General features: G+C 51.1%; 1 protein-coding gene across 1 annotated transcript in view; it reads right to left on the bottom strand.

Moving 5' to 3' along the window:
• arhgef1b (Rho guanine nucleotide exchange factor (GEF) 1b) overlaps positions 1–9,491 on the bottom strand; it is an 80,865-nt gene extending 71,374 nt beyond the window's left edge. Inside the window, 4 exon segments of the mRNA XM_059641411.1 lie at positions 475–573; positions 1,482–1,595; positions 6,598–6,690; positions 9,393–9,491. Coding sequence (XP_059497394.1) covers positions 475–573; positions 1,482–1,595; positions 6,598–6,690; positions 9,393–9,491 — 405 coding nt within the window.
• Between the last annotated feature and the right edge of the window lie 3,009 nt (positions 9,492–12,500).

The raw sequence follows: 12,500 nt of genomic DNA, 5'->3' as shown, positions 1-12,500 counted from the left end.
TCTCCGGGCACAGAGGGAGAGGACACTCATCCCATTTGTCCTGTGCCAAGTCTCGACAAGAACAATCCAAATTTCCACCGAGACCACACCAACCCCTCGCCCCAACACTAAACCAATCACTGGCTCAGTCTTTTCATGAATTTAGTTTCAAAAATACAGCTCCAGCACGGGGTTAGATACAGAGTAAAGCTCCCTCTGCACTGTCCCCCCCCATCAAACACTCCCAGGGACAGGGACAGGGACAGGGACAGCACAGGGTTAGTTGCACAGTAAAGCTCCCTCGACAATATCCTTTAAATGCTTGCCAAAGGTATGACACTGGAGGTTCGGTGTGGTCGGGTGCGGCGGGGGGGGGGGGGGGGCGTGGGAGTTGTGGTGGTGGGTACAACTGGAGACGGGGGGAGTCCGGTGACTTGGCTCCCAGCATTAGGTACTGGTTGAAAGACTAACTTGGAGGTAAACTTAAAAACTTACCGCTCCTCTATCCAGAAAGAGGTGAAAATAATCCACAAACATCCTGCGGCAGTCTTTCACATTGGCCCCTTTAAACATCTCCCCGTGGAGATAACACAGCTGTTGGAACATCGATAGTCAGAGGCACTTTAATCCCCAAAACCAAGGGCTCATCCAATTCTCTCAACCAATTTCACACAACTGATTAAAGACCCAACCGCCCCCACCACCCCCCGACCCAAGGCCAAGCTACCCTCAAATACCCCTTCCCAATAAAGTGGCATGTCCACATTAGCCCTCCCCCAGATTAAACCCCTCTAGCAGATTCACATCATTGACACCTACCCGCAATTCACCCCTCCAAATTAGCCTCCCAATGTTCACCGCATCAACACGGCCCCACCTCGTTCCAAATAATTAAATAACCCTCCTAGAGATTCACTTCAAAAAGACACAAGATTCACCCTTCCACCGAATGGCCCCTCCTCCAGGTTTGCCACATCAACTCCTCCTCAACATTCACAACCCAACATACCCCGCTTAAAGATTCACCCCATCAACATCGCTGACGTTTGCCCTCAAAAACGCCTCCCTGAAATTCGCTCGACCAGAGATTCAACTCTGGCCAAATGCCCCTTCCCGATGATTCGCCCCATCAAAGACATCATCCCAAAATCCATATTTCCGAATTACCCTCCCAAGGTTCACCTTAATGAAGTGCCCCTCCCAGGACACGATGCCCCCCAAAACCGCTCCTCACCACGCCCCCCCCCCCCGGGGAAACGGTGCCCCCTCAAACCCTGCGCCCTCACGGGGCACAGTGCCCCTTCAAACGCCCCCTCCCGCCAGGACACAGTGCCCCCCAAAACCACTCCCCTCCTCCACCCGGGACACAGTACCCCCTCAAACCCTGCGCCCTCCCGGGGCACGGTGCCCCTGAAACACCCCGTCCCGGGGCATGGTGCCCCCTCAAGCCCCACCCCCTGGGCACGGTGCCCCCCCACCCCCAATCAGGATGTGACACTCACCACATGCGAGGCGTCGAACTGTAGGATGACATGATGAAGAAAGATGATCAGGTAGGTTGGCCGATCCTTCAGCAGGTCAATGCACTGGAAGTAGCTGCAGTAATCATCTGCTGTCTGAGAAGGAGCAGAGGGGAGAGCGACTCATTACGGAGGGGACCCCCATCGAGCTGGTCACGTGGCAGACAGCAGCCACACCGGCCCGCGTTGATATAGCGCCTGCAACCTGACACAACATCCCGGGCTAACCAAGTATGAAGCTGGATGAACACAGCAGGCCTCTCCCCATCCCCCTGAAGGAGGGTCTAGGCCCAAAACGTCAGCTTTTGTGCTCCTGAGATGCTGCTTGGCCTGCTGTGTTCATCCAGCTCCACACTTTGTTATCTTGGATTCTCCAGCATCCGCAGTACCTATTATCACTGATCGCAACATCCCGGGCTGCTTTCCAGAAAGTCAGGGCCATCCTGCTCTGGAAGTGCGTGATAAATTTCTCATAATGGGTCTGGATCTAGAACAATGCAGCACACTTTCAGAGCAATGGGGCTTCCATTTAGGAGACAGAGAGACGATGATCAGAGCTTAAAACAAAACCGAAGAACTGAGGATGCTGCGAATCAGAAACAAAGTCAGAAACTGCCAGTGAAACTCAGCAGGTCTGGCAGCATTTGCAGAGGCAGAAAGCAGGGCTAACATTTCAGGTTGGGTGAGCCTTCCACAGAACATTCCCGAGTTCGGGAAGGTCACTGGGCCCCGATACGTGAACCCGGCTCTCTCTCTCTCCCTCTCTCTCTCTCTCTCTCTCTCTCTCTTCACGCAGAAACGGCCAGATGCTGCAGAGTTTCTCCAGCTATCCCTGACGAGGGGATGTCAGGCTGTCGTTTGGGATTTCAAGGCTCTCTACCCCAGGCAGCAAGTAGAGGCTGGATCACCGAATATTCACGGGTAATTGCTACTGGTCTTTGATAGAGGTTAACAAGACAGGAATGTAGATTTACGGTCCCAATCAGGTAGAACGGAGCGGGTGGGGGTCGGGAGGTGGCAGCAGGTTCCAGGGGAATGCTTGCTCCTGCTCCTATTTCTTCCTTTACATTCTGATCAGCTTCATTTCATTTCTTCCCAGGACGCAACAAAGTGGAATTAGCGACTCAGTGGTTAGCACAGATGCCTCACAGCGCCAGGGACTCAGGTTCGAATCCATCCTCGGGAGACTGTCTGTGCAAAGTTAGCACATTCTGTCTGTTTTGTTTTTATTTAATCATTCATGGTATGAGGGAGTCACTGGCCAGGCAGCATTCATTGCCCCCTCCCTAATTGCCCCAGAGGGCGGTTAAAGGTCAACCACTTTGCTGTGGGGCTGGAGTCACATGTAGGCCAGCAGTTTCTTTCTCTGAAGGGCATTAGTGAACCAGATGGGTTTTTACAACAATCGACAATGGATTCAGGGTCATCATTAAGCTCTTAATTTCAGATATTTATCAAATTCAAATTTGCTGATCTGCCCTGGTGGGACTCGAACCGAGGTTTCCAGAAATTTATCGGTGTCTCTGGGTGAACACAACAACAACTGAGTTCTGAGGAAGGGTCACCAGGCCCTAAACGTTAGATTTGTGTTTTGCTTTACAGCTACTGCCAGACCTGCTGAGCTTTTCCTGACTCACGGCATCCGCAGTTCTTCCAGTTTTTGCTGTCTCTGGATCAACAGTCCAGTGATAATACCACAAGGCCATCGCCACCCCCGCCCTGATGTCCTCCCACAGTCCAGGGACGTGCAGGTTTAGGTGGACTAGTCGTGGGAAATTATCCCGCAGTGTTCAGGGACGTGTAGGTTAAGGCGGATTGGTCGTGGGAAATTATCCCGCAGTGTTCAGGGACGTGTAGGTTAAGGCGGATTGGCCGTGGGAAATTATCCCGCAGTGTTCAGGGACGTGTAGGTTAAGGCGGATTGGTCGTGGGAAATTATCCCGCAGTGTTCAGGGACGTGCAGGTTTAGGTGGACTAGTCGTGGGAAATTATCCCGCAGTGTTCAGGGACGTGCAGGTTTAGGTGGACTAGTCGTGGGAAATTATCCCGCAGTGTTCAGGGACGTGTAGGTTTAGGTGGACTAGTCGTGGGAAATTATCCCGCAGTGTTCAGGGACGTGTAGGTTAAGGCGGATTGGTCGTGGGAAATTATCCCGCAGTGTTCAGGGACGTGTAGGTTAAGGCGGATTGGCCGTGGGAAATTATCCCGCAGTGTTCAGGGACGTGTAGGTTAAGGCGGATTGGTCGTGGGAAATTATCCCGCAGTGTTCAGGGACGTGCAGGTTTAGGTGGACTAGTCGTGGGAAATTATCCCGCAGTGTTCAGGGACGTGTAGGTTAAGGTGGACTAGTCGTGGGAAATTATCCCGCAGTGTTCAGGGACGTGTAGGTTTAGGTGGACTAGTCGTGGGAAATTATCCCGCAGTGTTCAGGGACGTGCAGGTTTAGGTGGACTAGTCGTGGGAAATTATCCCGCAGTGTTCAGGGACGTGTAGGTTTAGGTGGACTAGTCGTGGGAAATTATCCCGCAGTGTTCAGGGACGTGTAGGTTTAGGTGGATTGGCCGTGGAAAATTATCCCGCAGTGTTCAGGGACGTGTAGGTTAAGGCGGATTGGCCGTGGAAAATTATCCCGCAGTGTTCAGGGACGTGCAGGTTTAGGTGGACTAGTCGTGGGAAATTATCCCGCAGTGTTCAGGGACGTGTAGGTTTAGGTGGATTGGCCGTGGAAAATTATCCCGCAGTGTTCAGGGACGTGTAGGTTAAGGCGGATTAGCCGTGGAAAATTATCCCGCAGTGTTCAGGGACGTGTAGGTTAAGGTGGATTGGCCGTGGAAAATTATCCCGCAGTGTTCAGGGACGTGTAGGTTAAGGTGGATTGGCCGTGGGAAATTATCCCGCAGTGTTCAGGGACGTGTAGGTTTAGGTGGATTGGCCGTGGGAATTCATCCCGCAGTGTTCAGGGACGTGTAGGTTAAGGTGGACTGGTCATGGGAAATTATCCCGCAGTGTTCAGGGACGTGTAGGTTAAGGTGGACTGGTCGTGGGAAATTATCCCGCAGTGTTCAGGGACGTGTAGGTTAAGGTGGATTGGCCGTGGAAAATTATCCCGCAGTGTTCAGGGACGTGTAGGTTAAGGTGGACTAGTCGTGGGAAATTATCCCGCAGTGTTCAGGGACGTGTAGGTTAAGGTGGACTAGTCGTGGGAAATTATCCCGCAGTGTTCAGGGACGTGTAGGTTAAGGCGGATTGGCCGTGGAAAATTATCCCGCAGTGTTCAGGGACGTGTAGGTTAAGGCGGATTGGCCGTGGGAAATTATCCCACAGTTTTCAGGGACGTGTAGGTTAAGGTGGACTAGTCGTGGGAAATTATCCCGCAGTGTTCAGGGACGTGTAGGTTAAGGCGGATTGGCCGTGGGAAATTATCCCGCAGTTTTCAGGGATGCGAAGGTTAAGGTGGATTGTCCGTGGGAAATTACCCTGCAGTGTTCAGAGATTTGCAGGTTAAGGTGGACTGGTCATGGGAAATTACCCGACAGTGTTCAGGGACGTGCAGGTTAAGGTGGATTGGCCGTGGGAATTTATCCCGCAGTGTTCAGGGACGTGCAGGTTAAGGTGGATTGGCCGTGGGAATTCATCCCGCAGTGTTCAGGGACGTGCAGGTTAAGGTGGACTGGTCATGGGAAGTTATCCCGCAGAGTTCAGGGATGTGCAGGTTTAGGTGGATTGGCCGTGGGAATTCATCCCGCAGTGTTCAGGGACGTGCAGTTTAAGGTGGACTGGTCATGGGAAGTTATCCTGCAGAGTTCAGGGATGTGCAGGTTTAGGTGGATTGGCCGTGGGAAATTACCCCGCAGAAGGGGCAGCACGGTGGCTCAGTGGTTGGCACTGCAGCCTCACAGCGCCAGGGACCCGGGTTCAATTCCAGCCTCGGGCAACTGACTGTGTGGAGTTTGCACATTCTCCCTGTGTCTGCGTGGGTTTCCTCCAGGTGCTCCGGTTTCCTCCCACAGTCCAAAGACGTGCAGGCTAAGTGGATTGGCCATGCTAAATTGCCCGTAGTGTTTAGGGGTGAGTGGGTTATATGGGGATGGGTCTGGATGGGATTCTTCAAGGTGCGGTGTGGACTTGTTAGGTCAAAGGGCCTGTTTCCACACTGTAGGGAATCTAAAAAAGTTCAGGGATGTGCAGGTTAAGGTGGACTGGCCGTGGGCAATTACCCCACAGTGTTCAGGGACGCGCAGGTTAAGGTGGACTGGCCGTGGGCAATTACCCCACAGTGTTCAGGGGCGTGCTGGTTAAGGTGGACTGGCCGTGGGCAATTACCCCACAATGTTCAGGGATGTGCAGGTGAAGGTGGACTGGCCGTGGAAAATGCAGGTTTATAGGGATTGGGTGGGGGCTGGAAGTGTGTGGGATGCTCTTTGGAGGGTCAGTGCAGATTTGAAGCGCTGAGTGGCACTTCTGCCCACACAGTTGGGATTCTACTGGTATAATCTCTGGTCAGAAAGAGTGTTTCAAAATCACGAGGGGGTGAAGTGAGCAGGGATGAAGTGGAGGCTAGGAGGGCACCAATTTAAGATAATTGGTAGAAGCAGCAACAGACACACACACACACACACACACACACACACACACACACACACACACGGTTACTATCTGGGAGGAGACTGCGTTGGGGGGTGGGCAGGGCCGTTACCTGAAGAAGAGATAAATGCGAGCTTCCAGGGAGAAGGCTGGGTGTGTAGCGTGTGGCAGAGCGTGCTCCTGTACAGCCCCAGACCGGCTGAATGGCCACATTCTGTGCGGTGGTGCGATATGATGGTGACAGACAGTCTCCAAACAGGGGTTGCCGGGGGGAGGGTGCCCTGGCAAGCTCCAGGCCCAGCGCGGGGGGAGGGGGGGGGTGTTTAACACGCTGTTTGGAACAGGTGCCCCACGGGCACAGGTGAGGCAATGAAATACAACTGCCGCACCCTCACCTCAGGTTTGTAGCTCCGAGGGGGCCAGGGTTGACCGCACAGCCCGGGCGGGCACCTCTGCTGACGGGCCTGGGGGTGGAGGGGAGGGGGGCGGTGGTATGCCGCTCTGAGTTACTTACCGGATCGATGTCATTCTCAAACTCCTCGTCCTCAGCCCCGATGATCAACATGGCCGGATTGCTGGAGCCCTGAGCCTTTCCGAACAGCAAGCGCTGAAATGGGAACGAGGCACACTGTCAACATGCAAAACTGCCACATTTGTTTAGCCAAATGGAGCTGTGCACCCTCACGTTACATAGAACATTACAACACAGTACAGGCCCTTCGGCCCTCGATGTTGTGCTGACCGTTACATGGGCTGGAGTACAGAGACTGCAACTGGGTTGTGTGGGGGCGGGGTGGGTCAGGAAAGGAGAGGGACCAGGGTGGGGGGGGGGGGGTACAGAAACATAGGAGGGCAATGACTGCGGAAAGAGTGGGGGGAGACGGAGTGAGGATGGGGGGGGGGGGTGCAAGAGGGACAGGCAAGAATTGTGAGACGATGGGTGGGAGAAGAGATGAGAAGGCAGGGTGGGGGAGGCCAGGCGTGGGAGGGGCATAGATGGGAGACCAGGGAGCAGGAGAGAGGGGGAGACCAGGGAGCAGGGATAGAGGGGCTCACCAAGGAGTGGGCAACAGGCCAGATCAGGCAAGGGAATTGGGGGGTGGGAGGGAGGGATAGATAGTTTAGACATGGGAGCAGAGGGATGAATGAGGAGTGTAGACAGAAGGGTAAATGGATGGGGAGGAAAGAGACATAAGAGTTATAAGGTTGTATAGCATAGAAACAGGCCCTTTGGTCCAACCTGTCCATGCTGACCAGATATCCTAAATTAATCTAGCCCTATTTATTAGCATTTGGCCCATATCCGTTAGCCTCAGTCTATTGAGCCTCTCCCTATAGCTCAAACCCTCTAACCCTAACAACATCCTTGTAAATCTCTCCTGAATCCTTTCAAGTTTCACAACATCCTTCCAACAGCAGGGAGCACAGAACTGAATGCCCAATCAATGTCCTGTGCAGCTATAACATGATCTTCCCAACTCCTATACTCAACGCACTGACCAATAAAGGCAAGCGTACCGAACACATTCTTCACCGCCCTGTCTACCTACAACTCCACTTGTAAGGCACTATGCACCTGCACTCCGAGGTCTCTTTGTTCAGCAACACTCCCCAGGACCTTACCATTGAGTGTCGAAGTCCTGCCCAGAATTACCGTTCAAAAATGCATCACCTCACATTTATTTAAATTAAACTCCATCTGCCAGACTTCAGCCCACCAGCCCATCCCATCAAGGTCCCATTGTACTGAGATAACCCTTTTTGCTGTCCATCGCAACTCCAATTTTGGCATCCTCTGCAAACTTATCAACGTTGGCATCTACATTGTTTATATGAATGACAGAAAAAAGCACCAATCCTTTTCTGAAGAAGGGTCTAGGCCCGAAACATCGGCTTTCCTGCTCCTCTGATGCTGCTTGGCCTGCTGTGTTCATCCAGCTCCACACCTTGTTATCTCGGATTCTCCAGCATCTGCAGTTCCCATTATCTCAGCACCGAACCTTGTGGCACACCGTTGGTCGCAGGCCTCCAGTCTGAAAATCAACCCTCCACCACCACCCGAGGCCTTTGCCCTCCAGCCAATTCTGTATCTGAACGGCTAGTTCTCCCTGTATTACACGTGATCTAACCTTGCTAGTCAGTCTAACATGAGGAATCTTGTCGAACATCTTAATGAACTTCACATAGATCACATCAACTGCTCTGCCCTCAACAATCCACTTTGTTATTTCTTCAAAAAACACAATCAAGTTCGAGAGACACAATTTCCCACACACACGTTGACTATCCCTAATCAGTCCTTGCTTTTCCAAATACATAAGTCCTGTCCCTCAGGATTCCATCCAACAACTTGCCCACCACCGATGTGCGGCTCATGGATCTATAGTGCCCTGGCTTTTCCTTACCACCTTCCTTAAACAGTGGCACCACCTTAGCCGAACTCCAGTCTTCTGGCACCTCACCTGTGGCTATCGATGGTACAAATAGCTCAGCGAGGGGCCCAGCAATCACTTCCCTGGCTTCCCACACAGTTCTACGGTGCACCTGGTCAGCTCCTATGGTTTATCCATCTTTATGGCTTTTAAGATGTCCAGCATCTCCTCTGTAATATGGACATTGCTCAAGATGTTGCTATTAATTTCCTCAAGTTCTCTGCCTTTCATATCCTTCTCCACAGCAAACACTGATGCAAAATACTCCTTCAGTATCTCCACCATCTCCCAAGGTTCCACACACAGGCAGCCTTGCTGATCTTTAAGGAGCCCTCTTCTCTCACTTGTTACTCTTTTAGCCTTAAAGTAATTATAAAATCGTTTTGGATTCTCCTTAACTCTATTTGCCAAAGCTATCTCATGTCCCCTTTTTGCCCTCCTGATTTCTCTCAAATATGCTCCTACTGCCTTTATACTGTCTGAGGAATTCACTCGATCCCCACTGTCTATATCCGATATACGCCTCCAGCATTTAGCCCATATCCCTCTAAACACCTCCTATTCATGCCCCCATCCAGATGCCTTTTAAATGCTGTAACTGTACCAGCCCCTACCACTTCCTCTGGCAGCTCATTCCATACACACACTACCCTCTGTGTGAAAAAGTTGCCCCTTAGACCCCTTTTATATCTTTCCCCTCTCACCTCAAACCCTCTAGTTTTGGACTCCCCTACCCCAGGGAAGGAGGGAGTAGGGTACATGGAAGAAAGAAAGACTGAATAGAAAGCAGGCTATGACAGCTTTCAAAGTCTGTTATAACATGAACGGCCACCCCCTTTAACAGTCAGTACTGCCACTCCGTCCATCAAATGCCTACCAGCCCTGACATAGTTACTCCCTTAGCCCGTTTACTAAAACTCCAATTTCGTCCTAGTATTTCACCACTTCTCTTTCGAATTCTGGTCAAGCGCCTCATGTCCTCTTATTTTCACATAATAAACGGCCTCCTCACAGCAACGACGAAAAAAGTTTACACAAAAGCACAACACCAGGAGATGTGCAAAATCCAAAGTAGAAACAGAAAATACTGCAAGCGTTCAGCAATCCCGAGCTTCTGCAGAGGAAGCCAGAAACAGTGTTAGCACCTCTGGCAGGTCTGTGATCTCTCAAAAACAGACAAGAGCTGTGGATGCCTGATGATCTGAAACTAATGGCAGAAGTAGCTGCAGAAACTCAGCAGGTATGGCAGCGTCTGGGGAGAGAAGGCAGATTCAACATTTCAGGTCCAGTGGCCCCTCTTCAGAACGGTAGAGGAGAGTACGGGAAGCGCAGTTAGTAAATTTGCGGAAGGTGTTACAATGGACAATGAGGAAGGCTCTCTCAGATTACAGAGAGATCTTGATCAATTGGGTCAACGGGCTGAAGAGAGGCAGATGGAATGCAATTTGAATAAATGCGAGGTACTGCATTTCCGTAAAACAAACGAGGGCAGGACTTATAGAATTAATGGAAGGGCCTTTGGTAGTTCTATTGAGTATAGGCTGAGGAGCTCAGATACATACTTCCTTGAAAGTAGTGTTACAGGTAGGGCAGTAAAGAAGGCATTGAGCACTCCTGCCTTCCTTGTCAAGAGTACAGGAGTTGAAACATCATGTTGAGGTTGTACAGGGTGTTGGTGAGGCCTCTTTTAGATTACTGTGTCCAGTTCTGATCACCCTGCTATAGGAAGGACATTACGAAAGAACAGGATGTTGCTGGGACTACAGGGCTTGAGTTATAAGGATAGGCTGAAACTTTTTTCCACTGGAGCGTAGGAGGCTGAGGATTGACCTTTTGAGGTTTATAAAATCGTGAGGGGCATAGATAAGGTAAATAGAAAAGCTCAGCAAGTCTGGAAGCATGAGGGAAGAGAAATCAGAGTTAACGTTTCAGGTCCTTCCTCGGAACTGGTCACCGGACCCGAAACGCTAACTGATTTCTCTTCACAGGTGATGCCAGACCTGCTGAGCTTTTCCAGCAATTTCTGCTTTTGTTTCTGGTTTCCAGCAAGCGCGGTTCTTTCGGTTTTTAAATTGGAAAGGTCTTTCCCCCCCCGGGGGGGTGGAATTCAAAACTCAGGGGCACATTTTTAAGGCGAGAGGGAAAATAGTTTAAAAGGGACCTGGGGGGCAACTCTTTCATGCAGAGAGTGGATCGTGTGTGGAATGATCTGACAGAGGTAGAGCTACAACATTCAATAGACATTTGGACGGTTTTGCGAATAGGAAAGGCTTGGTGCGATATGGGCCAAATGCAGGCAAGTGGGACTCGTTTAGCTGGGAAAACTTCAATGAGTGGGACTGAAGGGTCTGTTTCTATGCTGTATGACTCCACGAATCCATAAGAAATGTTGACTCTGATTTCTCCCTCCACAGGTGCCTGTTAGATTTCATCCTGGCCATCACCTGTTGCTCAGTTTCTGTGGAGAGCCTGCTGAGTATTGCTCACATTATCAGTCGGAAATCCAAAACCCTTGAGCCATGCACTCACCAAAGTCAACGTCATCGACTTGACGCGGGATCTTGATGTTCAAGTCACAAAGGGGCTAATACAATACTATCATTTATTACCCAAGAACTGAACATAAAAGCGCTTCAGTTCTGCAGTTCTACATTCTTGAGAAGGAATCTCGAATACTGTGTACAGCTTTGGGTCTCCTGGTATCAGGAAGGATCTCAATGCATTGGAATTTCCAAGAGGAAGTAGTGACATGACTGAAGTGCGTAAGATCCAGAAGAAGGTGAACGGAGAAAGGGCGTTTCCTTTAGTGGGTAATTTCAGAATGAGGGAGCCGTGTTTTTAAAATTGGGGATTGCCCATTTAGGAGAGAGATGAATTCTTTTTCTCTTTGAACATTTCCGCTTCATGAGATGGTGGGGATGGAGATAACACTGAATATTTTTAAGACGGAGGTGGACAGGCTCTCCTTACGTTGGGGTTGGGGTGGGGGGGGGGTTGCAACGAAGGGTTATGAGCAGGAACGGGGGGTCGGAAACGCAATCGGTGTTGAATGACAGAGCGGTCTCAAGGGGCCAAATGGCCTGCTCTTGCTCCGGTTTCGTAAGCTCTTATTGCCAAGCGACCCCATCCCATTCTCTCACACCCGAACTGGACCAGCACACACCGCTTCACCCCCTACCCTACCTCACTGTCTCTGCTGAGAATCTCCACACACCAACCACCACCCCACCCCACCCACCAGCCCTGCCACCAACCTAAAAGGGAAAGAGCAGCACAAGTGCTTGTCAACCCCCTCCCAGCCCACACCGTCCTGATTTAGGGCGATACCACCCCTCCTTCATTTGTAGGTGGATTAGGGCCCTGGAACAGCATAGTGTCTGCATCCTCATCCTGAGGGTGTTGGCAGCCTGCGTTTGAACCACAGCAGTAAATATGCGCCTGCAGACGAGTAGGTCCAAGGGACAGAACTGTACAGCACGGAAACAGACCCTTCGGTCCCACCCGTCCGTGCTGGCCAAATATCCTCCGTTAATCTAGTCGCATTTGCCAGCATTCAGCCCATATCCCTCTAAAACCTTCCTGTTAATATGCTCATCCATAAGTCTTTTAAATGCTGTAATTGTACCAGCCTCCACCACTTCCTCTGGCAGCTCATCCCATACACGCACCACCCTCTGTGAGAGAGAGGTGCCCCTTAGGTCCCTTATAAACCTTTCCCCTCTCACCTCTTCCCTATGCCCCTCTAATTTCAGACTCCCCTACCCTGGGGGGAAAAGACCTTGACTATTCACCCTATCCATGCCCCTCAGCCTCCGACACTCCAGGGGAAAATAGCCACAGCCCATTAGCCCCTCCTTATTGTTCAGGCCATCCAACTCTGGCAACATCCTTGTCAAGCTTTTCTGCACCCTTTCATGTTTAACAACATCTTTCCGAAAGTAGGGAGACCAGAATTGAACACAGTATTCCAAAAGTGGCCCTAACC

This window comes from Stegostoma tigrinum, chromosome 41 (assembly GCF_030684315.1).
Source record: "Stegostoma tigrinum isolate sSteTig4 chromosome 41, sSteTig4.hap1, whole genome shotgun sequence".
Taxonomy (NCBI): Eukaryota; Metazoa; Chordata; class Chondrichthyes; order Orectolobiformes; family Stegostomatidae; genus Stegostoma; species Stegostoma tigrinum.
Note: the sequence above shows the minus strand (reverse complement) of the source record. Positions and strands in the feature narration are given on the sequence as shown.